This window comes from Panthera pardus, unplaced genomic scaffold (genome assembly GCF_024362965.1).
Source record: "Panthera pardus isolate Hobbes unplaced genomic scaffold, ASM2436296v1 HiC_scaffold_3, whole genome shotgun sequence".
NCBI classification, from domain to species: Eukaryota; Metazoa; Chordata; class Mammalia; order Carnivora; family Felidae; genus Panthera; species Panthera pardus.
In genome coordinates this window covers 53,521,139-53,547,179 of record NW_026526876.1, presented here as the reverse complement: position 1 = coordinate 53,547,179, position 26,041 = coordinate 53,521,139, and the positions used below count along the sequence as shown (strand labels likewise).

The 26,041-nt window shown below is 46.7% G+C and overlaps 2 protein-coding genes across 3 annotated transcripts in view; one reads left to right on the top strand and one right to left on the bottom strand.

Moving 5' to 3' along the window:
- The window catches only part of ITGAE (integrin subunit alpha E), a 72,618-nt gene that overhangs the window by 5,742 nt on the left and 40,835 nt on the right, over positions 1 to 26,041 (bottom strand). For both annotated transcript variants that reach the window (XM_053892556.1, XM_053892557.1), the window contains 19 exons: positions 25,764 to 25,831; positions 24,842 to 24,977; positions 24,116 to 24,258; positions 23,621 to 23,761; positions 22,724 to 22,948; positions 21,587 to 21,717; positions 19,861 to 19,991; positions 18,442 to 18,608; positions 16,933 to 17,061; positions 13,313 to 13,386; positions 9,799 to 9,931; positions 8,316 to 8,414; positions 7,693 to 7,772; positions 6,912 to 6,989; positions 6,342 to 6,405; positions 6,151 to 6,258; positions 2,722 to 2,778; positions 2,315 to 2,410; positions 462 to 557 (listed from right to left, as the gene is read on the bottom strand). In XM_053892556.1, the coding sequence (XP_053748531.1) occupies positions 462 to 557; positions 2,315 to 2,410; positions 2,722 to 2,778; positions 6,151 to 6,258; positions 6,342 to 6,405; positions 6,912 to 6,989; positions 7,693 to 7,772; positions 8,316 to 8,414; positions 9,799 to 9,931; positions 13,313 to 13,386; positions 16,933 to 17,061; positions 18,442 to 18,608; positions 19,861 to 19,991; positions 21,587 to 21,717; positions 22,724 to 22,948; positions 23,621 to 23,761; positions 24,116 to 24,258; positions 24,842 to 24,977; positions 25,764 to 25,831 (2,156 nt within the window). The remainder of the gene's footprint in view (positions 1 to 461; positions 558 to 2,314; positions 2,411 to 2,721; positions 2,779 to 6,150; positions 6,259 to 6,341; positions 6,406 to 6,911; positions 6,990 to 7,692; positions 7,773 to 8,315; positions 8,415 to 9,798; positions 9,932 to 13,312; positions 13,387 to 16,932; positions 17,062 to 18,441; positions 18,609 to 19,860; positions 19,992 to 21,586; positions 21,718 to 22,723; positions 22,949 to 23,620; positions 23,762 to 24,115; positions 24,259 to 24,841; positions 24,978 to 25,763; positions 25,832 to 26,041) is intronic.
- Positions 2,908 to 5,539, top strand: HASPIN (histone H3 associated protein kinase). Its single transcript, XM_019429517.2, has one exon. The coding sequence runs from the start codon at positions 2,977 to 2,979 to the stop codon at positions 5,323 to 5,325; it is 2,349 nt and encodes a 782-aa protein (XP_019285062.1). The 5' UTR covers positions 2,908 to 2,976; the 3' UTR covers positions 5,326 to 5,539.

Below are 26,041 nucleotides of genomic sequence, written 5' to 3'. Positions count from 1 at the left end.
ATTAGTATGATTTGTAGTCACACTTTTGCAAAAGAAACCACAAGTGTTCCAGTATTTAGTTTAAGATTTATAAAAGAATTATGCATTCCTGAGTATTGTAACTGGTTAATACCATAACTAAACAATACTACACACGAGGAAGGCAATTAATGTATACAAAAAAATAATTTCTCACTTGGCAAATTTTAAAAATACAATACACTCTCAAATCAAAGTATACATAGCTGTTGATTTCAACCTAGTTATTTCAGCTTAAGCCTCTTACTCAATTGCTTCATTTCACAGATGGAAAAATGGAGGTTGATGCTGGCTAATTCAAGGTCACAGAGGCAGCTCGTGGTAGAGGCAAGATCAGAGGTGTTAAGACTGAAAACAGGAAGAGTGCTGGTACAGGGGCTCTAAGGCTAGGCACAGTTTCCCCAGGATTCTGTCCAGAACAACAGAAAACAGCCAGGGATTACCTTAGTTCTGTGGTTCTCTGCATTCAGCCCCTCATACAGAGATTTGTTGAAAGTTATTTCACCAAGGATCTGCAGTTCATTTACATCTCTCTGTAACTATAAGATAGAGGGTAGATAAAACATATTTTAGACATGGACTTACTATTTTTGAACAGCATCTTTTCCTTTATATGTGTTCCTTCTCCTGTATTCCTTTGTCTAGTTAGTGGTCTTGGCAACCACAGTTACCCAAGCAAGTATCCTGCAATCGTTCCCCAACTGCTTTTCCTTTGCACTTTACCTCATGTCACAACACCATTCACCAGCCCCAAATCAGTTCCTGATAATTCTTTTTGTTCTTTCTCTCATCTGTCTGTTTTCTCCAACCCTCATTGCTACTCCTTCAGTTCAGATCTCATCATTCTCATCTGGATCACTGTGAGGTGTTACACTCGATCCTCCTATTTCCCACTTTAGAGTGAGTGATCAGGGAAGGCCTCCCTAAGGTAATGCCTGAGCTTACCTCATGCACATAAAGATACAGGGAAAAAGCACTGTCATGCAGAAGGGACAGCAAGTACAAAGATCATGTGGCCAGAACAATATTGGAGAAAGGACAATATCTGGAGTATAAGAAGTGGGGAGTGGCAAGGGGAGTGCCCCTGGGTGGCTCAGTTAAGCATCTGACTTCAGCTCAAGTCATGATTTCACAGTTTTGTTGAGTTTGAGCCCTGCTTTGGGCTCTCTCCTGTAAGCACAGAGCCCACTTCAGATCGTCTGTCCCCCTCTCTCTTCACCCTTCCCATGCTCGCTCTCTCTCTCAAAAATAAATATTAAAAAAAGGGGGCTGGGTGGCTCAGTTGGTTGGGCATCCAACCATTTCAGCTTGGGTCATGTTCTCAGAATTTGTGAATTCAGGCCCCGCATCAGGCTCTATGCTGACTGACAGTGTGGAGCCAGCTTTGGATTCTCTCCCTCGCTCTTTGCCCCTCCTCCTCCCTCCCTCCCTCTCTCTCTCTCTCTCTCTCTCAAAATAAATGAAAAAAATTTTTTTTAAAAAGTGGGAAAGAGGAGAGTACTAGGAGATAAAGTTGAAGTAGCAAAGACTTGATCACGCAGTACCTTGCAGGCCACTGAAAAAGTATGTGTTTTAGTCTAGAAGTATTCATTTTTTAATTAATTTGTTAAAAAATATTTTGGAGAGAGCACACGCACAAGTTGGGGAGAGGGGCAGAGGGAAGGAAAGAATCTTAAGCAGGCTCTATGCTCTGCGCAGAGCCCAACATGGGGCTCAATCCCACGACCCTGGGATCATGACCTGAGCTGAAATCAAGAGTCAGACCTTCAACTGACTGAGCCATCCAGGCGGCCCTAGTCTAGGTGTATTCAAATGTCACTTTTTTTGTTTTTGGAGAGGCGTGGCACAATGTTTACTTTTAAAATAGCTGTTATGTGAAGAAAGATTTGTAGAGGCCATGGCAAGAGCGCAGACAAGAGGAAAAGGCAGGTTACTGTAATAGCCGGGGCAAAAGATGGTGGCCAGAACTACAATAGTAGCAGTGGAGATGGAAAGAAGTGAATGGATTTAGAATGCATTTTTGGAGGTGGAATGATAGAGCTTGCTGCTGTAATATGGGGATGTAGGAAAGGAAGGAGAGAGTCACAAGTATTTCCTAAAATAAATAACTAGAGTAAGTTACCCTACTAAGTTACCCCAAGTAATTGAGTAAAGAACAGATTGAGGCAAAAAGTAGATCGAGACACCTGTTTTGGACATGTTACATTTGAGATGCCCTTAATTTTTCTCCGAAAGATAGGAGATGCACGTGAGGAACAAGTGAGTCAAATCTGGAGCATTTCACCATCTCAAGTACCTGCTGAAATTGACTCAAGTAGAGCTCTGCAGCCACCGTTACATTTTCCTTATTTGAAGTGATGACACAGCTCACTGAATGCCATTTCTTCCCATGCTGAAAAGGAAACTCTGGTTGTAATTAGCACAATCCCTTTTTGAGTGCAAAAGATGAAAGCTTTAACACTTAGCACGCAGGGCACCTTAAGATACCAGAATAGACGTGTATACAGTTTCAGCCCTCACCTTGGCTCAAGCAAAGCCACAGATATGGCTAACGTTACCCAGGGAAGAGGCTAAGGAGCGACTTGAGGCCGCCCTGCATACGTTTTCAGGAGTAAACGTCGGGGAAAGGAGCATCGGACCTCTCACGTCACCCGCTTCAAGCACTTCTTCCCTCCCTCGGCCTCTCGGGAAGGCCGCGCTCACCTGAACAGGATCGCTCCCGCACCTTTCCACCTGAGTCTGGCTGCACAGAGTGTGGTCCTGAAACGAGAGCCATTCCACGGCGGATATGAGGACGCCAAAGTATCAGTTATCCGCCCTCTCCCAGCCCCGGCGAGACCCATCGTGATGCGCATGCGCATGGCCGGACGCTAGGACCCAGCAGTCTAGCTGGCGAGCGCTTCTGCCTTCAGGAAGTCTCGCGGTGTTTGCATTTGAACCTCTGGGCGGGTGCCGACGATGGCGGCGTCGCTCCCGCGACCTGGGAATCGGCTCTTCCGAACGTATGGGGCTGCGGGCGGCGGGGGGCCGCGGCGGCGACCCGGCAGGGCAGCGGCGCAGTGGTTCCCGCCGAAAGACCGGAAGCGTTTATTCAGCAGCAGCAGTAGCAGCGACGCCAGCAGCGGCGGCCCCTCGCGCTCTATCGCTTCCGACGATCCCGACGACCCAGACTTCCTCGGCTTTCCGGTGGGTCGACGGCGGAGGGGCCCTGGCGGTCGAGTCTCCGAGGACCGGCCGAGTTTGATCGTGACCCCAAGACGCCTGAGGCTGCGAGCTCGGCCTCCGCAGAACTGCAGCACCCCCTGCGGGCCGCTCGAACCGCCGCCCTTCTCTAACGGCAACCCGTGCCTACTGAGCCCGGACCTCAGTGCATGCAGCCGGCCCGGGGACGGCGGCGAGCTGGGCACCAGTGCCTCCCTGTTCAGCAGTCTGGCCTCTCCTGGCCCCGGCCTCCCAGCGCCAGGAGACAGTGTCCTCGGGACCGGCCCGGCCGCCTCTTTGGATGCAGCCTCTGAAGTTCCGAGTGGCTTACACCTCCCAGCAGCCTCCCTGGACCCAGCATCCCTCCACCGCCTCCAGGAGGCAGCAACAGGAGGAGGCAGGTTCACTAGGTTGGCCCACCAAGCCCATGCCAACCTCAGGTCAGCTCTCTTTAGTGTCACGGACTCTGGAAACCCTGAGGATTCTGAGAGTGGGGCAGTTGGGAGGAATATGAGGGAGTCTTGCTGTGAAATGGAACAGAGGGGGGAGAGGCTGGAGAGGCCAGGTTTTTCAAGCATGGGTAAGAAGAGGGTCACAGACCAGGACTGTTGTCAACAGATTGGGTCTCAAGGGGCTGCCCAGATAGACTCCAAGGAGGCGGATGGTTGCAAGGGCTGTATTGTACCTGGGGAAATCAACAGGCCTGAGAGAACTGGGCCTAGTCGAAAAAGGAAACTGCAGGAAACAGTAGAAACCTCCCTTCTCCATTACCACCAGTTTAAGAGAGACCAAAAGAGGGAAAAAGACTCATCCCTCACCCAGGACCTGACTCATTTACAGAATGCCTCTTGGACCAAAGCCAGGGCTTCCTTCAGTTTCCACAAGAAGAAGATGGTGACCGCCGTGTCGGAAGTATGCAGTAGCTACACCGTTGCCAGTTCTCTCTCTGAGTCCCTCATCTCTGAATATCCAAACCCTCCTGTTACGAACAGAACAAATAGTGCTGTGTCTCCTTGGAACTGTTCTTCCATGTATTTGCTAACCCCGTTTAAGACACTAGGTGTCACAGACAAAAAGGTATCAGATGCTGAAAAGGTTTACGGGGAATGCAATCAGGAGGGCCCTATCCCCTTTAGCAATTGCCTTTCCACAGAAAAATTGGAATGCTGTCAGAAGATTGGAGAAGGGGTGTTTGGTGAAGTGTTTCAAACAGTTGTTAATCACACACCTGTTGCCCTAAAAATCATTGCTATTGAAGGACCAGATTTGGTCAACGGAGCCCATCAGAAAACTTTTGAGGAAATTCTGCCGGAGATCATCATCTCCAAAGAGTTGAGCCTTTTGTCTGATGAGGTACACAACCGTACAGAAGGCTTTATTGGTTTGAATTCGGTGCACTGTGTTCAAGGATCTTACCCTCCCTTGCTCCTCAGAGCCTGGGACCATTATAACTCAACTAAAGGGTCTGCAAATGACCGGCCTGACTTTTTTGAGGAAGACCAGCTCTTCATTGTGCTGGAATTTGAGTTTGGAGGGATTGACTTAGAGCAAATGAGAACGAAGTTGTCCTCCATGGCTACTGCAAAGAGCATTCTACACCAGATCACAGCATCTCTCGCAGTGGCCGAGGCATCACTGCACTTTGAGCACCGAGACTTACACTGGGGGAATGTGCTCTTAAAGAAAACCAGCCTCAAAGAGCTCCAGTATACCCTCAACGGGAACACGAGCACTATCCCCACCCGTGGACTACAAGTCAATATCATTGACTACACCCTGTCACGGTTGGAACGGGATGGGATCGTGGTGTTCTGTGACATTTCCATGGATGAGGACCTATTTACAGGTGAAGGTGACTACCAGTTTGAGATCTACAGGCTAATGAGGAAGGAGAACAACAACTGCTGGGGTGAATATCACCCTTATAATAATGTGCTCTGGCTCCATTACCTCACAGATAAGATTCTGAAACAGATGACCTTCAAGATTAAATGTAACACCCCCGCCATGAAGCAAATGAAGAGAAAGATCCAGCATTTCTATAGGACAATGCTGAATTTCAGGTCTGCCACTGACCTGCTCTGCCAACACAGTCTATTTAAGTAAGCCAGACATGCCTTACAGGCCCAAACTGAGAGGGTACTGGTCTTAAAGCCCTTGATGCTGTTTTCAGCCTTCATCCCCAGAGCAGGGTGGATTTCCCATTCTAAATGTTTCTAATCAACTTTTGAAACAAGAATTTTGTTTCCTAGTAGAAACTAAAATGTTTCTGAAGTTAACAAATGTTCTTTAAAAATAAACTATACATGGGAACAAGTGATTACAATTTAGAAGTCCTCTTTCTGTCAGCAGAGTCCATTCTATAAATGCCTTTCCATATATTCATTTCTGAGCCTTGACATTTCATGTACCTTGAGCTAAATAAATAAATAAGTAACTAAGGAAAGCCAAAGACCTCAACTTTCATACTGATGAGAGCCTGTGGCTGTAGGTACCATAAGGGAACCATACTACAGATGAAGAGTCAACTGAGAGTAAAGAGGCTGTAGCAAAGCAGAAATAGACTGGAGGGAGGAAAGGAAGATGGTAAATTTATAGGGAGAAGTGCAAGAAATATCTCATGTTTATCAAGCTCATTTGCCAGTCACAAAGAGAAACAGAATTTATCAGTTTCAGAGGGAAAGTAAGTATCTCCATGGGTATTAAAAAGGTTTGAATTTTTGCTTATTTTTCATCAAGGGGAGGAAAACAGAAGTGTTGCTTTAAGAGCTGAATGGTTGATATTTCTTGTGAACATGACTTTGGCAATGTGTTCCCAGGCCAACTAAACATGTTTTTACTCCTTTTCTAGAACTCTGGTTTCATACCTTTGAGAATCCATAGTCACTTTGAAAAGACGTGTGATCATGATAAAGAAATGCCTCTAAGTACCTGAATTTTTGTCAGGCTTTTCACTCTTATAATCTGGAGATCTTGTAATTTGATTGGAACACAAATTTGCAGCTGGAATTCGGCTCCAAAGAGATTTTCCCCATGTATCTGCAAAATAAAATCAGAGCGTGGGAAATCAAACTGGTGTTTTGCCACCTGTAACTTTGCAATTATAGGCACTAAGCACTTACACTGAAGAAGAATTCTTTGTAGACGGAAAGCCCCTGGCTTGTGTTCATGTATATCACTGACGGTCTGCAATTGAGACGATATTTGTTAGGCCTCAAGGCCCCCTTCTTTCAAAGGAGCCTGAATGCTACCAACTGTATACACTAAGAAAGAGGGTACCAGATCCTTAAGATGAATCAAAGCTGAATATCAAAATGTAGAGTGTCGGTAGGGCAGCTGGGATCAGGTAGGATATTTGAATTCTGTATATTAGGGCTGGTTCTGTGTGTGTCTAATTATCATTCCTCAGAGTGGCCTTACTTTTCTCTTTCCTTATTTCTCAATGCCACAGCTCCTCTCTTCCCTCCTTAGCATTACGTCAATAACGTTTGTAGCAAGACCAGCAGGCACTGCTCCCCCTTTGGTTACTACCATGGTGTTTCTAGGACCCAACTGTTAGTGCCCCAGAGATCAGTGGGAGCCTGGGCTTTAAGCAGCCTCCTATCAGTGAAAGACAAGGCCCACATCCACCCCGACCACCAGTTCCCACAAGAGAGAATTCCTGCAGGTGTTGGCCCCTCGGAAGTACTTACTTGGGAAGAACTGCAATGAAGGCATGCTTGAACTGAAGGCTCTGGGTCTTTGTGACCAAAGACTGTTTTCCATTGAAACTAGGAAATAAGAGTGTCAGTTGACAGCACACCTGCTTTGTACACAGCTACTTAACATACCTTGGCTTCTCCGGGTCAGTGAGGGTCAGGTAAGAAAAGACTCTTGAAGATAAGTAATTAGAGTGCAGAAGACCATACTTGGAGAAACACTGATTTTAAAAGAGTTTCTCAACCTTGACAATATTGACATTTTGGGCCAGACAGTTTTTTGTGAGAAGCTATCCTCTTGTATGATGTTTAGCAGCATCCCTGGCCTCTCTCCACTAGACAGCAGTAGCACCCTCCACCCCCTACTCCAGGTTGTGGCAACCAGAAATGTTTTCAGGCACTGCCCCTGAGGGGCAGAATCATCCCCATTTGCGAACCCTTCCCTAACACTATACCCTACACCCCCAAACATAGAAGTTTTGCAGATGACAGAACTTCTCCAAAGTTAAGTGAACCAGAATTAGAACTTGCGTCCAAGGCTCATTTACCAGACTGTACCATAGTTTTGCTTTGTGTGTCACTAAAAGAAGGTTTTCAGTGTTTCTGATAGCAAGAAGGGAAAGCCAGGTCACTGCAGCAGCATAGGTTCTTTTTGTGGGTTCACTGAGGCTCTTCCTGAGCAGTGAGGGAGCCATAACTCTTAACACACATGCACGGGATGGAGACTTCTTCCAGGGCCACAGCCTGGACCTGCTCTGACACAGACAGTACTTACTTGGTGGCTGTCACAGTGATACTGGCTGTCCTGTTTGGAAAGGCATTCTCTTCTAGCTGCCAAATTACTGAAAAGATTGCCTATTAAAAAAAAAAAAAAAAAAAAGTCACGTGGTTCCTCTCTATACCACCCTCAATTCTGATTGCTTCCTACTAACTAAACAGACCTGGGAAGCAATTCATATTCCTCACATTTTTGTAGCACAGGATGCTTCCACATCTATTATTCCATGTAAGCCTCACAATGTCAATATGGAATAAGCTGGGCAGACAGCATTATTCCTTCTGTACAGGTGAGGAAACCACTTCAGAGCTTGCCCACGGCACAAAGATCATCAGTGGCAGATCAGGGACTCCCTTCACAATAATAACGCTGGGTCTGCCGCTCCCCCCATACTACTCCCAACTTCACTCTGCTGTAATGGGGGTGAACCAGCAGTTTGCGGCTATATCTCCCACCCCACCACTCCCTACTTTGAGAGCAAACTTGGCAGCTCTAAGCTCTGCTGAAGGGATTGATTACAGTACAGTGTGGAGACCACAACTAAGAGATTCAGATGAGACCGGGAACGTGAGAGACACCAAGTCCAAGTTAGAAGAGTCAGCTGACCAAAACAGACTCACAGACGACCTCCTGAGTATAGGGTGACCAATCTTGCAGTTCATGACCAGCACAGAAGCAGTTGGCTTAGGGTCATCACACCAAATGTCTGGAGAAGGAGGCTGTTAACACAGAAAAGACCCTGTTCTTAAAGAGCAAAAAAGGAAGCAGTTGCCTCATACCAATTCACATATTCACTGATTTTCTACATGCCAGAGCTCAGGCTTTATCTGCCAGGAGCTCAGGACACAAATCAGATTTGGTCTCTGTCTTCCTCACAAGCTGGGCAAAAGGGATCAGTAGTAGGTAGTTGAGGAATTTAAATACAAGGCCCAGGGAGTGGTTCTGTAAAGCTGTGAAGGGAGTCCCTGATCTGCCACTGAAAAACAGTATCAAAGAGGTGAAATCCAACGAGGAGGAAGGAATCTGTGAAGTCTTCATTGGTAGCGAGGCATTTGAACTGGGCCTTGGACCAATGCAAACTTAATATCCTGAGATGGGCTGGAAGGCTAGCATGAGCCAAGCACTGCCACGGAGCCTTTCTCAACCATGGATCTTCATCTAGACCACTGAATACAGAAGGTGATTTCATGGACAATTTTCTTAATTCTCCCAAGGATAGTGCAACACCACTTCCACTCAAGAAGCTTATGAGATAATTTCATTATTTTCAGGTAATTGATGCTATCCTAGCTCAAATAGTCTAAGACCCCCGGGACAAACCTGTAGTTTGACAAAGGCAGGTTTAATGATTGCTTACAATGAGGAAAACTGCACCAGGGTATGTCTGTCTCACCAAACAAAAGCAAAGACAGTTAAAGGATTCCAGGAAAGGGTACAGTTCAGGTGAAATATAAGTAAAGCAGAGGTTTGACAGGCTCTACTAAGTGAAGTAGGGCCAGACCCAGGGACCCCTTCCTTGGAAACTATTAGGGTGGATTTGTAAAGTTGTGTCCAGAATGCTTTGTCTGAAGCGCTGTACCTCAGATGAAAGCTTCTCTTCAAAGTGACATATCCAATCAAGAGTGAGATGGTTTCATAATTACAGATATAACTTCAAGCAGCAAATTCTCTGATTGCCTATGATTTTAGAGAACACTTTTCAGCGTTACTTCACAGCTGCAGGATGTCCTTGGGAGAATTATTGTTTCCTAGTATCTTGCAGCTGGCTTTGAGTCTGTGATCCCAGGTTGATGAATGGCAGGGCAGACTTTTACTTTCCCAGCTAACTTAGAAAATATTTTCCTCTCAGAACCCTGGTTAAGAAAGGCTGCAGGCAAGGAGTGACTGCAGAACGGCATCACTGGTGGCTCTTTAGGCAGAGAATAGCACGACTGAACCCATAGCACAGCATGCGGTTGGACTGGAGGGGATCCATCTAGTTTATTGGATGGGCCTGGATGAGACTGGAGGCAGGGAGACCAGTTCAGAGGTTGCCATAAAAAAGCAGGTGTACAGGAAGGGACAGCCATGAGTGTATGTTTCCAAAACTGCCATCGTAGTTACCTTCTGTATCCTCTTAAACTGTAAGTTTCTGGGGTAATTCAAAGCCATGCTCGTCATGTAGGAATCTTCCCCAGAGTTAGTTAGGTTAATGTTCAGAGTCAGCTCCTTTGTGAGACCCACCACCAGTTCCTGCCTGCACAGCAGTAGGCAAATAGATACATGTTACCAATTTATTTGATCTGTAAAAACCTCAATGCAATACAATAGCACAATCTTAACTAACTTCTTAAATTGCCTAAAGGATACATTTAGCCTAGATTTTCTTCCCCCTCAACATAAGCAAACACCTGGACTGCTATACCCCCTCAGTTGCTATGTGAGACGGTGATAATGCTTCCCATTATTTGGTGCTTACTATATGGCAGGGACTGTGCTCGATGCTTCACATCATCAATTAATCCTCGTAATAACTGTATAAAATAGTATGGTTACTGCCCATTTCATAGAAAAGGAAACAGAAGCCAAGAGAGTCTAATTTGCCTGAGGTCTAACAGTCTCAAAAGGGGGTTGGGAAAATTATAATACTCTTTCTACTGCTAATTCACTGCAACCCTAAGCAAGGTACTTCATTACACAAATTCATCCATTTCATATATACTATGGAGTACTTTCTCTGTGCCAGATACTCTGCTCAATACTGGGGCGTCTAGGTGGCTCAGTTGGTTAAATGTATGGTTTAAAACAGTCTGTTCAGACTTGAGAAGACTTGGGATTTGTGAGAGCTTCCTTCAGCCCACTGAGGTGCTGTGGGGCCCCAGAGTATAGAACCACTATCCATAACCAAGATCTGCAGGAGAACACATTAGCAATATAAGGAAAATTTCCTAGCCACCTGGGAAATCTGTTCAAAAACAGAATATGAAGCTCTGGGAAGTATTGTGACATGTGTTTTGTTGTTGTGGTAGTATTCTTTTTGTTTTATCAGAACTGAGAAGAGGATAGATTGATTAGCAGGAGAGAGGGTGTGGAGACAACTAGAGCCTGCTGTGGAAATTCATTGAAGAGATGGCAAATGCCTGGGACACCTGGGCGCCCCAGATGGTTAAGCATCCAACTTCGGTTCAGGTCATGATCTCCTGGTTCATGGGTTGGAGCCCCACGTCGGGCTCTGTGCTGACAGCTCAGAGCCTGGAACTTGCTTCGGATTCTGTGTCTCCCTCACTCTCTGCCCCTCTCCCACTCACACTCTGCCTCTCTCCTTCAAAGATAAACATTTTACAAAATTAAAAAAAAAAAAAAAAGATGGCAAATGCCTGATGTAATACAGTAGTAGCGGGGATAGAGAGAAGGGATAGAAACCAGATATGGTAAGGCCACGCTTGTAACCAGAGCAGCAGAGAGAGGAGTCAAGGATGACCCCTGAATTTTCACACTGGATGACCAAGTGGTCCTATTCGTGAGGGAGAGAACACTGGAGGAAGACCAGAGGGTGGCAGCTGACAGATGAGTTCAGGCAGGGATATAAAGAGAGGTGCCTATGGCATAACAAGGTAGAGATGTTGAAACATCAGTTGGCTATACTGTTCTAGAGCCCACGAGAGAGATCTGAGAGCCACTGTTCTATTTCACAGGGGTTCTTAACCTGAGGGCCAGAGGCAGTTTCAGAGGGCCCCAAATGCAAACACTTATGTTTTATGCCCATGTCATCTTCTAGCTTTTTCCTTCGATTCTTTAAGAGATCCATGTCCATAAAAAGGTTGAAACCCCTGAAACATTTGGATGCTAACTAAGGATTAGACTCAATCATACTTTTTGAAAAAAGAAAAGACTGCTTACTATTTACACTAGGGGGTGATGTAGGGCCAGCTGTGTGTGCTATATATATCCCAAGGAGTTGGCTGGGAGGGAAGTTCTTGGCTGTAATTAATTCCTGTTGGAAACAGCTGCATCTGTTTATTAGGCTGGATTCCAAAACACTCAGAAGTCTTGAACTGGATCCTTAGCAATTGGGATGGGCCGCGCTAAGCCATCCACAATTCCTACAAATGTCTATGAAAAGGCTTACCAGGACTCAGGCAACAGCGTTCTTCCACCCAGATGCCAACTCCGGCCAATGGGCCATCAGTGCCATGTTATGTGTGCAGCACTACTAGCCAGGAAGGGCATTTTAAGACCGTCACGTGTCCAAAGTCAAACTCCTTATCCCTTTCTCTCCATCCTGCCTTCCAAAATCAGTCTTCTAAAGGCTTCCCCAGTTCAGTTCTTGGCATCGCCATTATTGTGGAGTTCAGTGTGATCCAAGGGAACTTTCGCAGTAATGGAAATAGTCTATATCTGTGCTATTCAATATCACTGGCCATATGTGGGTGTTGAGCCCTTGAAATGTGCCTAGTTCAACTGAGGAACTAAAATTTTAATTTTACTTAATTTTAATTAATTTAACTAGTTAAATGTGACTAGTGGCTACTGTATTGGACAGCACAAATCTAGATGTTCAGGATGAAACCATGGAAGCTGCCGTAGACCCTTCTTTTTCTCTTACTCCCCTGATCCAATCTGTCATCAAGTCCTGTGGGCTCTAACTTCAAAATATAGGCACTTTCCTGCTACCACTTTGGCCCAAGTCACCATCGCTTCTCACCTGAGTTATTATAATAGATCCTTACTATCTCCCTGCTTACACCTTTGTTCCTGCAGTCTACCACACAGCAGCAAGAATGAGCCTGTTAAAATGCAAGATCCTGTCATTCGTCTGGCTTCCCAGTTCACAATAAAAGCCCTTATGCAGGGCCTCAGAAGTCCCATATAACCTTTCTCCCTGCCCCCACATTACCTCTCCCTCATTCTACTGCAACCACACTGGTGTCCTGGCCATTCCTCCCACCTCCAGGTATGCTCCCATCTCAGGGAATTTGCAGCTGCTCTCCCTGCAGACACCCACAGAGTTCATTCCCCAATCTCCTCCTGTGTGTACCAAAATGTCACCACAGTGAGCCTTTTCCTGACCACTCCAAAACTTCAATCCACCCCCACCCGGCACTTTCTCCCGCCTTCCCTGCCTTTTCTTCATAGTACATCTCATCAACATAAAATGTACCTACTATCTTCTCCCCCTAAAACACCAGGAGGGCAAGGCTGTTTTGTCTATGTTGTTTGCTGACGTATCTCCAGCATGTAGAGTGCCTGGCACAGAGGAGATCCTCCATAAATATTTAATGAATTAGTTAAGTAATTGGGTTAAGAGGTGAGCCAAGGAAGAGGCTACCTCTACCTGGGGTAGTCCTAGGAGCAAGAAACACTAGGGTATGAAAATAGCAGTGTCCAGGGTGTCAGAGACCTGGGTTCAAGTCCACCAAATGAGCTCTGTGATCCCACACAGTCCCTCAGCTACTGAGTCTGTTCCATAATCTATAAGACAGAAATACAAATCTCTTGCCTCCCTCATGGTGTGGCTGAGGACCCAATGAGGTAATAGATTCAAAGCCCTTTGTGGGTCATGAGGAAAAGTCAAATTTTGATGAGGGGTTTGCCGGGTACACCTTCAGGAGAAAGTTAGTTGCAGTTGACAACTCACTGAGAGGTGGTGATGGCCATCTGTAAGTCAGCAACACAAAACAGCTTATTCATGCAGTTCTTCTCATAGGGCAGCTATAACCAAACAGAGAGAGGCAGGGGTCAGACCAGGGACACCACCATCCCTGGGAGCTTTGCCTCTTAATCTTCTCCATAGGACATACCTCTCCTTCCTTAGACTCTGAGAAGTGCAGGTAGAAGGACGTGAAGGCCAACAGACTGGGGTTGTACCCACTTGGCCAAGAGAGCTGTGACTGTGACGTTCCTTGACCTGTCAGGGGTACGGAGTGTGCTTGGTCTTACAACAAAGGTACACCGGGATTTAGGCCTCTGGCCAAGGTGAAAAATGGGGGGACCTTCATGGAATGGGGGGGTGCCTGTCACATTTATATCATGGGAATTAAGCAGCAGGCTTGCTCACAACTCACTAATCTGAACATTTTAGGGAGGAAAACCTAAGAGAAAAAAAGCTTCCTTAGTCCTTTTAAGTAGAGGCAGGAACAGCAGGAGCAGGAATGGGGGGACACCTAACCCAAATATTGTGAGGTCCAGTCCTGTGAGGTTCTTGTCCCCATGACTAGTCTTCTCTGTAGGATAAATATTCCCCTTGTAATTTTGCCTATACTAAAACAAAATCATTTGGAAAGTTACCTAATTTGCCTGGGTCCAAAAGGCCCAGGCAAGGCGAACAGCCCTAGTTAAGTTAAAAAATCAAATTTTCTAAAGGAGCTGGATCTATTTTTTTATTATGAAGGAAACAGCCAGCTCCTTAACTGGAGAATCTCTGTGTTTATCTCCCCAGCAGCCAGTGACCACCTCAGTAGCTTTCTGCAAGGAATGTTACCATGGCCTGGAGCTGGAATGGGAGCCCGAAGCTAGAAAGGGAACTTACTTCCCAGAGGAGGGAGATGTGGTTTGAAGAAGTCAGATCTTGGAGTTCTATCTGGCTAGCTTAACAGTCTGAGGCAGGTTTTTTTTAGTTTTGCTTTTAATATAGCCAAGTAGCCTGCTTTTTCACCCAGCCCCAGTGAGAGAGAGCAGGATTAAAGCATCTAAGCTCCCAGCTAGAACTCATTCTTTGGAAACATCTATGTGCCTAAGCTAACACCAAATAATTTCTCCTCACCCATTTCATTAGTGGAATAAATTTTTTTTTAAAAATCTCTTTGTTAGGGGCGCCTGGATGGCTCAGTCAGTTAAGCGTCTGACTTCAGCTCAGGTCATGATCTCACAGTTCGTGGGTTCGAGCCCTGCATTGGGCTCTGCGCTGACAGCTCAGAGCCTAGAGCCTGCTTCAGATTCTGTGTTCTCCCTCTCTCTCTGCCCCTCCCCCACTCACTCTCTGTCTCTCTCTTTCTCAAAAGTAAATAAACGTTAAAAAAAAAAAAGTTTAAAGATACTTATTAATTACAAAGGGAAATAGTACCAGAAAGGGACAGATCAACATGTTGTACCTCCTATGCTGTGCACTTAGGACACAACTTCACTTCTGTGATACTCCTGTCAAAAATGCATAACCTGAATGTAATCATGAGGAAACATATTCTACAAAATAATTGGCCTGTACCATTGAAAAATGGTGAGACAGACCGAGAAACTATTGCAGAGGAGGAGACTAAAAAAAGATGAGTAATAAAAAAATGTAATGAATGATTTTGGGCCAGAAAAAAAAAAAAATTGTTTTCTTTTGCCATATAGGACACTAATAGGACAACTGGTGATATCTGAATAAGTTTATACATTACATAAGAGCATTTTATCATTGTTAGTTTCCTGATTTTGATCTTCATACTGTGGTTTTATAAGAGAATGTCCTTGTTTTTTAGGAAATATATACTGAAGTATTGGGGTTTAAGAGGCATCCTATCTGTAACTTTGTAACTTACTCTCAAATGGTTACAAAATATAAACGTGTGATATATATACATACACATACATATATGGAATGTGTGATATGTATATATACACATATATGTATATGTGATATGTATACATTGTATATATGCACACATATATGGATGTGTGACACGTATATATTCACATATATATGTATATGTATGTGTGTATATATGTATATGTGTGTGTGTGTGTGTGTGTGTGTGTATATATATATATATATATATATATATATATATAATAAGAGAATGATAAAGCAAATACGATAAAATATCAAAATGGTAACTTTGGGGGAATCTAGATAAAGAATGCATGGGAATTTTTTGGACTATTCTTTCATTTTTTAGCAAGCCAAATATTTCAAAATAAAAAGGTTTTGAAAAACAGAATGTATATAATTAATTATAATCTACTTATTCATGAAATTTTGTTACATTAGTTCTCCTAATCTTTTCTGAATCATCTATTCTGTCAATACCAAAATTTTAAAAATTATTTACAAAATAAATATACTATTATAAATTTAAGATAAAATTTCTTGCCTGAAAGAATTAAGATGACAATCTTTGCTCATAGGGAGGCTGATTCTCCTTCCTGGGCAGAAGAGCAATGGAAAGAGTCACCCTAGTTATATTATCCTCTTATTTCTATTCACTGTTTGTGACTGATTCATTGGATACTGGCCAAAACTTAAGCCAAATATTTATTTAATTTATATAGAGCATTGTTGTAAAAATATTAGACAGTCATGAGTGTCCTATGATTACCTGGAAATATATGTATGCTACCTGAAGATTTTCTATGTCAGTATGAACTGCTTTTGGCGGCTTTTCCTTTTCATTCCAACTGACTGTAATTATTATTTTAAATGTGTATGTTGTCACTTTGATCTTGCTGATTTTTCTATATGCCATAAGACCCTCTAAATGAAGACTGACAGAATACCAATGGGGGCCAGGGTATGGAGAACCAAATCACCCTATATATCAAAGAATCAAGAAATTTGAGGGGTGCCTGGGTGGCTCAGTCAGTTAAGCATCCAACTCTTGGTTTCAGCTCAGGTCATGATCTCACGGTTTGTGAGATCGAGCCCCAGGGTGGGGACTGCGCTGCTAGCCCAGACCCTGCTTGGGATTCTCTCTCTCCCTTTCTCTCTGCCCCTCCACCACTTGTACTTTCTCTCTCTCTCTCAAAATAAATAAATAAATATATAAAAAAAAGAAATTTGTTTCTTTTTCCCTCTGACTTCTCTGAGTTATGAGAGAAGCTTCTTGTGACAGACACTCACCAAGTTTCTGGGTAGATCAGACATTCAGCCTGAAGGCCGAGGTCAGGGCCTGGGTAGGCAGATGCACTAAAGAGCATCCTATCTACAGGAAGGAGCAGGTTGGCCCAGTCCAGACTCCACACAGGACCCCCACCACACTATCACCAGAGACCCTTGCCTAGTCGGACAACAAATTCCTATGCATCATTAAATATGTAGCAAGCATGTTTTCTGTGAACATAAAGGAACTGACCTTGCATGTGGTTTGGAGACTTGTGTTACCCACCAGTAAGGCCCTGGGCAAATGAACACCATCTCAGGAACTCAGTTTCCCCCGTTTAAACAGCAATGGGCCCAAATACTGTCTGAGGGTACTCCTAACTTTAACATTCTTTAAAGTTAGAGGAACAGGTACTTTTTGGGGGATGGCTCCCAGGAGTCTCGCCTCGCTGCATCACCTGGAAGATGGTGAAGGGCTCAGTGTAGAGGTCCAAAACAGGGTGGGGATGGTCCCTCTGGCTCTCTGAGGTCTGGAGTTGGTAGCTGACCTTGACGCTGATGCTGGAGAAGCAGTCCTCCTCACAGAGCTACCACAGAGTCACCAAGTAATACAGGATTGGAGTGGCATGTGGGGGAAAAATGACAAGGAGAATACTTTTAAGTCTGATGTAGTCATAATAAGAAATAAACAATGAAAGTGTTGAGTCAGAAGTCATAAGCCTCTTCCACATAAGCCAAGCTGAAGGGAAACTTCCTTCAACCAAGCTGCCTAGAGCTTTGGAAAAATCTCACTTGATCTGCTACAACCTCAGGCCTGAAAACTCATGATGGTTCCCATCCCAAACACAAAGGGATTTGGCCATCAAGAGTTACAAACCAACTTGAATATTTTTTGGAGGGCAAATGGAAGCCACAGAAGGGAAGAATTGTGGTCACATCTATGTTCATAAAGGTCTTTCTCAAAGCAACCTGGAGGACTTATTAGAAAGGTAAAACCTGGGGCGCCTGGGTGGCCCAGTCGGTTAAGCGTCCGACTTCAGCTCAGGTCATGATCTCACAGTCCGTGAGTTCAAGCCCCGCGTCGGGCTCTGGGCTGACAGCTCAGAGCCTGGAGCCTGCTTCAGATTCTGTGTCTCCCTCTCTCTCTGACCCTCCCCCGTTCATGCTCTGTCTCTCTCTGTCTCAAAAAATAAATAAACATTAAAAAAAAAAAAAAAGAAAGGTAAAACCTAAAGATGAGGAGATTACCTAGGGTGCCATTGGCCTTAAGTGAGCCTTTCAGTGATGGTAGGAGCTTTGAACACCTGAGAGTAGGTGAGCATGATCCCTGGGTAGAAAATGTAGTTTTTATTTAAGGAAGGCATAGACTTGCTACAAACACTTTCTTAATCCAATTAACACCCTGAACAGATATGGGAACAGATACGTAGTGAGAAGCATAACTTATAAGTTTATTGGAATAAATGATCCTTATAGGTCCTTCTAAGGCTGAGTCCTGACAAACGCATGTCTTTTATGTCTCCAGGCACCTCTGTCAGGAGTAAACCTTTGTAAATGATACCTTTTGTCTTTATTTTATTTTCTCTCATTCAATGTTTCTGATGTTTACTCATATAAGGGCACTCAGCCCCACTGCTAGGTGAGATGACATGAGGCTGGGGTGGGGGGATCCACCGTTATTCCCGATTTGTTGCCAAGAAGAATGTCAGCCATTAGAGCATTTCCCTTTGTGTCCAGTTTCTAGGAAGCTCAGAGACATAGTGTTCAATTTCAGTAGATTTCTTTACTTTGGAGTTCTAGTATAGTTAACTCCATCTCCCATGCCATTATATGGTTCTTGATCTGCTAGGATTATTATAATTGTCTAGTTTGTTTTGGGTATATATCCTTCATGGCAAGCATCTCAAATCTTTTTTCTCAAGAAAACCCAGACCCATCATGACTCTCTTCTAAACTCCTCCACTTACCTTTCCCTCTGTGGGAATGAGCAGGAGGGGCTCACAAAGACGGGACACACTGCCATCCCATTCCCTAAGGTGGCTCTGACAAATATTCTTGTCTGAACACTGCAGTCTTTTCCTCTGCTTCATCACATCCACGTCCAATGTGAAGTTCAGAACCGTGTCTTTGAGGCCTGGGAATGAAGACCAGACCTTCCTGATAAGACTGGGATGGGTAAGCCCTAGACAGAGGGCCCCTAGCCTGCCTGCAGTTTTTATGAGCCCTTCCTGAGTGGTGTCCCCACCTAGTCCCTTGTGTTGGAATCCCAAGTTTCTTCATTTCAAAAGTACTTTTCTCATGGTCTTCTGGCACCTGGTTCTAGTCCCTCAGTGCCCCAGCCCCAAACCCAAAGCAGCACATTCCCAGGGCTATGATTGAAAGAGAAAACTATGAGGAAGAACAATTCAGAGACTGGAGAGAGAAACCAGAGTAAAACCTGAGGATAGCGGAGCTGGAAGCACCTTACAGACTACCTGGGCCAACTCTCTTACTGTACAGAATAGAAACCAGGGCCCAGAGAATGAAAGACACTTGCCCAGTGTCACACAGCCACTCAGAAGCTGCTATTCAAGCAATGTGACCTGAATCTTTCATCCTATACAGCTGGAACTGATAGGTCTGTCATTTTCTACCCCCAGATTTGATGAAGGCCTCCTTCTACAGGAAAGCCACTCCCACCTGGGAGAATGCTTTCTGACCTGCAAGAGGCAAAGAGACATCTTAGGTATTGTTCTGGAGAGATTAAACCTTGGGGACTGAGGGATTATTCTGGAGGGGAGCTCTTGGGTTAGCAATAAGTACCTGGGCTATGAAAACCATGCCCATCCTCTGCCTTCTGGAAAGGCACCCAACCAATGCCAAGTATGGGGATGGAAAAAGAGGCCAGGCTTCCAGCAGGTTATCTAATCCCACCTGCCTAGGGAGACACAGTGAGGAGGGAAGGAGGGAAGATGTGATCAGAGAGTAAGAGGAAAGGCACTTCTCAGGAGCCCCTACAAACACATGCACACACACACGGGCACAGGATAGGGGGATGGAGGCGTGGCTGCCTTTTTTCTGAGTCTTCTTTCAGAAACTCAATCCTTCAGCCTTGAGGAAGGGATCCAAAATCCTTCTGCCCAACAAGGGTCAGATAAATCCCTTCATAGTATGGATTTAACAGCAGACCGCTCTTTTCTGGGACAGTTCCCATTGGGCAGAACCTAACCTCAAGGGAACTAAGCTCTAATAGAGGGATTTCAAGTACCAGGACTTCATAACACTCCCGGCACACCACCACCCTCCCAGTCTTCTTTCTCTGTCCCCTACAGAAGCCAACAAGGAATGACCACAACACTGGGTGGGGGGGGGGGAGGGGGAGGGTGGTCAGCCAGGCTGTCTATTACCTTTCTCAGCAGCTGTAGTCACAGAGCTGATTTCAAAACACAAAAAAGCATTCACACTGCTGTTGAAGCCAATGGGCAGTGCCATGGGGGTGAAGGTCATGGACACATTCAGGTAAACCACAGGTCTTGAGCTAAACAAGATAGCAAAGAGAACCATGAGGAGTGACCACAAGACTTCAGTGCTTGGCTCATTCAATTATTCAATGAATATTTATTGAACATCTCCAGTATACCAAGTGCTGTTCTGCATCCTCAGGATGTAGTAGTTGGAAAAGAGACAAGTCCCTTCTCTAGTGAGAAAATAGACAACAAGCAAATAAGAAGAGACAGGAAAATCCTATGTACAGGTAATGCTATGATAAAAGTAAAATAGGGGGCACCTGCGTGGCTCAGTCAGTTAAGGGTCTGACTGTGGCTCAGGTCATGATCTCAGAGTTTGTGAGTTCAGGCCCTGTGTCAGGCTCTGCAGTGACAGCTTGGGGCCTGAAGCCTGCTTTGGATTCTCTCTCTCTCTCTCTCTCTCTCTCTCTCTCTCTCTCTCTCTCTCTCAAATATAAACATTAAAAAATTTTAAGAAAATAAAACAGGTTAGGGTAATAGAGATTGGGGGCTACTTAGTTGGGTGATCAGGGATGGCCTCCCTGATGAGACATTTGAGATGTGTCAACAAGAGCTAGCTGTGTGAAGAGAAGGGGAACCTCCTTCCAGGCAGAAAGCACAGCTAGTGCAAAGGGCATGTGGTAGCAATGAACTTGTAAGGAACACAAAGGTCAGCACGACTGGAGCACAATTAGTGAGACAGAAGGTAGTAAGAGGAGATGGGGATGGAGGGATGAGCAGAGACAAGCCATGGAGATGGTGAGCCACGGTAAAGAATTTGGATTTTACTCTCTAAGTGGGAGCCACTGAGGGGTTTTAAGCAGCAGGAGAAAGGGACTCCTCTGGCAGCCGTGTGGAGAACAGAGCACGGGGAGTGGAAGCAGGGAAGAACACCATGGCAGTGGTGCAGGTGAGAGATGCCAGCGTCTTATACCGGGAGGCATTGTGGAGGCAGAGCCAACAAAATCTTGTTGATGGGGTGGTGGGAGAAAGAAAAGAGAGGAATCAAGGATGACTCCTGGGTATTTGTCCTGAACAAATGGTGCCATTTACTTAGCTGGCAAGCCTGGGGAAGGGCAGCTTGGGGAGAATGAGGAGTGGGTGAGAATACGAAGTCCATTTTTAGACATGTTAACTTTGAGATGCCAGACAGCAACAGCCAAGAGGGGCGTTAAATAGGCAGCCAAGTTGGAGCTTAGTGGAGCGCACAGGACAGATAGGTGCTCTGCCAGATTATTTATAGCCACGGGATTTGATAATTCCCTCAGGGATGGAACACAGAAGTTCTGAAAATCATCATATCATCAAAATAATAGCTTTCAATGAGTACTGTACCAAATCTTTGCAAAGATTCTCTCAATCTTTATAACTCTGTGAGGGAGGTGCTGTTGTTATTCCCATTTACAGATCAGAAAACTGGGACTCAGAATACAAGAACCTGCCCAAGGGCAAATGGTTAATTGAGAGCTGAGGGTCAAACCCAGATGGGCAGATTCGAGAGCCAGTGCCCTCAACAACCACATTTACTCTCTCCCATCAGTGCCTGGTGTCTTCATGGGGTCACTGAAGACAGGGCAACTAGGTGAGGCTGGGACTTGGGACCCCAGGAGGCAGGACGAATCCCTACCGGAGCACAGCTGCCCGGCCCAGAGTGCCCACGGTGATGTCAGCAAGGCCGTCACCAGTGAAATCTAAGCCACCAGCCACTGACATGCCAAAGTAGTGGAGTCCTGAGGCCACCTCTGAGGCTCTGATCCGCTGTGGAGAGAAAAGCACAAGGCATGGAGGAGGAGAAGGGGAGCCCTTTTGGGTTTTATTCAAATCAGCATGATAAGCCTTGATCCCCACCCCAGTGAGCCCTCAACTGAGGAACTGAAAAGAGAAGGGCAAGGTTTTCCAGGGGGAATGGCAATTGAATGGAGCCCTGAAGGGCAGGTGGGACTTGACATGGCAAGTGATGAAAGCTGGGGTTGGGGAAGAGCAGGACATCTGAGGACATAGCTAGGGGTCACTGCAGTGGGAACAGAGGGGGTTTGGGTGCAAGGAGGCTTGATGAGGGGCTGGAGAATGAGGTGGGCCTGACTAATCAGACACAGGGTGGAAGATAGCGAGTAGGAGCAGCCAGGCCAGGGGTGGTAGGGATGGAGAGAGACAGGAGCCAGGCCAGGGCTGGAAATGGGAGAGAACCATTAGGATATGTGTGGGGGATAGGAGAAGGGGTCCAGAGGAGCAGCAGGTCTGGGAGGAGAGGATGCTTTGGGTTAGGCAGCATGAGACTGAGATGCCTGGGGGGCCATCCAGCAAGGTGCTCGGGACACAGCTGGACATACAAAACTGAAGTTAGGAGAACAACCTTGGTCTGAGATGAGTGAAAGTGCCCACAAACTATGTAACATGAGAGGCTGGCAATGGAGTCTTGGGAGATGAGGGTTAAGGCATGGATGGGGTTGGGTGGGGGGGCAGGAGCCAGAGAAGGGACAGAAAGTGAGGAAGGAGAATCTGAGGCAGGTCCATGGTCAGGAATGCCAAAAAAGGAAGATACAGGTCAAGAAACAGATGTTGCCACAACCTCTTACCCCACTGGAAGGGTCTGGGGTGAGGTCCTGGCCTGGAACCTCCAAGTGACTTCTGTCCTTCACTGGGCACTACTGACCCTTTGGGACTCGCCTGACACTTAGAACTGGAGCTGACTTGGGGCTCAGGCTATCACATCTAGGGAGGTCAGAATCTCATAGTAAAGGCTGGAGAGAGCCCTGCAGGTTACCTGAGAGGGGGTGGTAGAAAGGCCATCCCAGCGTCCATTGTAGATGTACACGCTGCCGAAGCTGGTACCATCATCTGCCCCAAAACCCTCCAGGGGGGCCCCAATGGCCACATCTGTGAGCTTATCCTGACTGATATCCCCCACTGTTGCCATGGCAAAGCCAAATCGGACATCGGTGAATCCAGGGTACCCACTCAGCGTGTGTGCCAAAGAGAAGGAACCATTCTGTAAAGCAAACAGGTAGCTCAGCCCTCAAGAGAGGGATGCAGGGTGCACAACCACAGCCATCCCAGAAGGCATGCTCACTGGACTTGTTTCTGATTCTCTAGCAGGGAGGCTTAGGCTCAGAAAAGGCAACGGACCTCCCCAAGGCTACACAGCAAGCGAATGGTAAGGCTAAGATCCTCCTGCCCAGAGCCTGCTAGGACCCAGAGCCTTCTCCCTCTACTCCCACAGTTAGGGGTACCGCACTGGCAATTGGGAGGCCCGGGTTCTAGTCTTGGCTCTACCACACACTCGCTATGTAAACCTTAGCAAGTCTCAACATCGTTGAGCCTCAGCTTCCTCATCTGTAAAATGGAAGTGACACAGTTAGTATGAGAAATCACAGTTACAGTTAGAAACAAGCGAGATCATAGACAAAACATGCTTTGTCGAGCGTGCAGCTATTTGGGATGTTATCATCATCAACATGGGATGATGGGGTGGGGAAAGTGAGAAGGTGGAGCAGGGGAACAAATGAAACAGCCGCCCCAGCTGTCCACCATCCACCCTGCGCACCTCCCCAGCACTGTCCTTCCAAGCAAGGCAGGGCCAGGGCGCTCCCAGCCTCCATCACCTCTGCAGCAGGCTAAGCACCCACAAGCTCAGCAAGTTTGCGAAGATGGAGACTCCCACCTGCTTGTTCAGATGGTACACGTAGACTCTGCCTTCCTCTCCGTAAATGTGGTAGAAAGGAGCAGCCACGAGCAAGAAGTCCGTGGTCCCATCCATGTCAACGTCCACAGGGCACAGCTCAGAGCCAAAATAGGATCCCATCTACAGCCCAGGAGGAGCTCAGCTCACAAGGATGCTGGGGAGGCCTCCTCTGATACCCCTCAGCAAGCCTAGACTCCTGATCCTGTTCTTCCTGGACTGCCAATTTGGGTCATTCCAGATCAATCTGTTCACCAGAGAAACCTAGAAGCCTGGGTGAGCGGCCATATGCCCCACAGCGGAGGAAGCCAGTTGATAACCAGACATGCAGAGCTGGGGCAGTGGCACTGCATTCTGTCTGAGTTCTGTCCAGGCTGAGGTGATGCCCCTCGGTGTGCCTTGGAGCCTGTCCCATTCCCTCTGGGACTTCCAGATCCTCCATCTATAATAATGGGGGCATCCTTCTCCAGCAAGTACCTGCTCTCCCTCCAGCACTGGCACGAAGTTGGTCTCTTTGCCCTCCTTCTGAAGCTCAAACACGGCCCCCCGCTGCTTGTACCGTGGAGCCCCTGCCACATAGGAGAGGCCACAGGCCTTGTGCAGCAGGGCCACTGAGTAACCTAGGAGGGAGGAGGTGGTGGTTGTCGTTGGGAGCTCCCAGGCCACTCCTTAGAACCCCCACTTTCCCAGCCAATCCTTCAAAGTAGCCTGGGCAGAGGGGAGCAGATCTGGAGAAACTGTCTTTCTCATCCTTTTAAAACTTGGCATCAGGGAGTGCTCCCACTTAACCACCGTGGCTGGTCACACACATGTGCCCCATCACACAGAAGTGATACACACACATTATCATATATACAGCTTCACTCCAAATATACTCCTTCACACACATTCACCACCCATGTTCATCATACACATGGTATATGAGGACCAAGGAGAGGGGTGAAGGGTTACCCACCACTACCGTTAGTGGCAAGGCCCCACATCCTCAGGGCCACCCTGAGCTTCAGTACCAAGGAGGCCTTGTCCTCATCCAAAAGGCCCTAATTCTCAGCCTCGAGCGTCCCTAACCAAGGCCCATCCCTCAGTCCATGTGACTGACCAGAGCCTGCCCTAACTGGGAAGCCTAGTGCAGGCTAATGCACAGCCTCAGTGTCCCTGTGTAGGCCCCACCCTCACTCAGGTAGTCTCCAGGCCCCGCCTCACCTAGATAGCTGTACTGTGCAGTCTTGGTATCTGCTGCAGTCTGGTTCAGGAAGCGACCCCGGCGGCTGTGCAAGTTGTAGAGCAGTGCTCCCCCTGACCAGTTAAAGGCCCCGACGGCACCGAGCAGCACCTGCCCCTATAGGGGATGAGGGTTGGAGGTCATCTGAGAGGGAGGGGCCGGGGCCAGCCACAGCAGCCATGGGCCTACCAGCCAGTGTCACAAACCTTGGGTTGGGGGTGGGGGATGTTCGGTGATCCCTGACCACCTGGCTGGAAACGCAGAAGGAAGGTGAAATGGCAAATACCCAGTTCCTACCTTGTACCCATGACCCTATCGGGGCAACTGTCTCTCCAGTGAGTGCCTCTCCAGATTTCCAGGGTGGAAATTTGACCCGGGCCAAAGACGTTGAGCATTAAAACAAAGTATGGTTGAGCAAGACAGAGCTCATCTCCTTCTGCACAGGTTGCTCAGCCTGTGCCTGACACCCAAGGCCTACCTGTGTTGAGTAATTTGCTAACCCCAATTCCACCTCCGTGCAGGGCTGATGTCCTCACCATGCCTGCATCTTTCCCCATCTGGGAGGAATAGTGCCTCCGGTGAGGAGTACTCAGCTTGGTAGGCAAGTGACCCGAGCCAAAGCTTGTGTTAGTAGCGTATATTAAGAGGGAACTGCTCAATCTTTGAGCACACAGAACAAAACTGACCCCCGTAATAAATATGGCCATTCTTTTGTCTACCTCAAAGGTCCAGATTAGGGCAAGCAAGTACAAGAGTTTTCTTTTATCCTAAACGGGCTCCTTCAGAGTCCTCATTACAGGAGGACAGAGCCCTGCACTGTGAGCCAGGGGTCCCTGAGTCCCTGGGTGTCACTGAGGCCCTTCCTCTATGGTGATCCTGCCTGGTGCTGAGTTCACCACATACCTCATCCAGGATCTGGGCACTGAACCCGATCTGTGCCAGTTGGTAGTGGAGGGCCTCTCCAACAGTGCCTAGAAGCCAAGAAGCCCAGTGAGATGCTGCTGTGGGCTGAGGTGAAGGGAGAAACTAAGTCAGGGAAGGGCCCAGTTTGACCTCATACCCAGAGGGAACGATGTTCGGAATAATAGGACATATACCAGGCTGAGAGTGGAGACCTGATCCTGCTTTAGTATCTACCCGCAGAGTAAGCTTGGGCAGCTTACTTCCTCTTTCTGGGCCTC

Excerpts from the sequence above, each read along its gene's own strand:
- HASPIN (XM_019429517.2), top strand. The coding sequence starts at position 2,977 with ATGGCGGCGTCGCTCCCGCGACCTGGGAATCGGCTCTTCCGAACGTAT.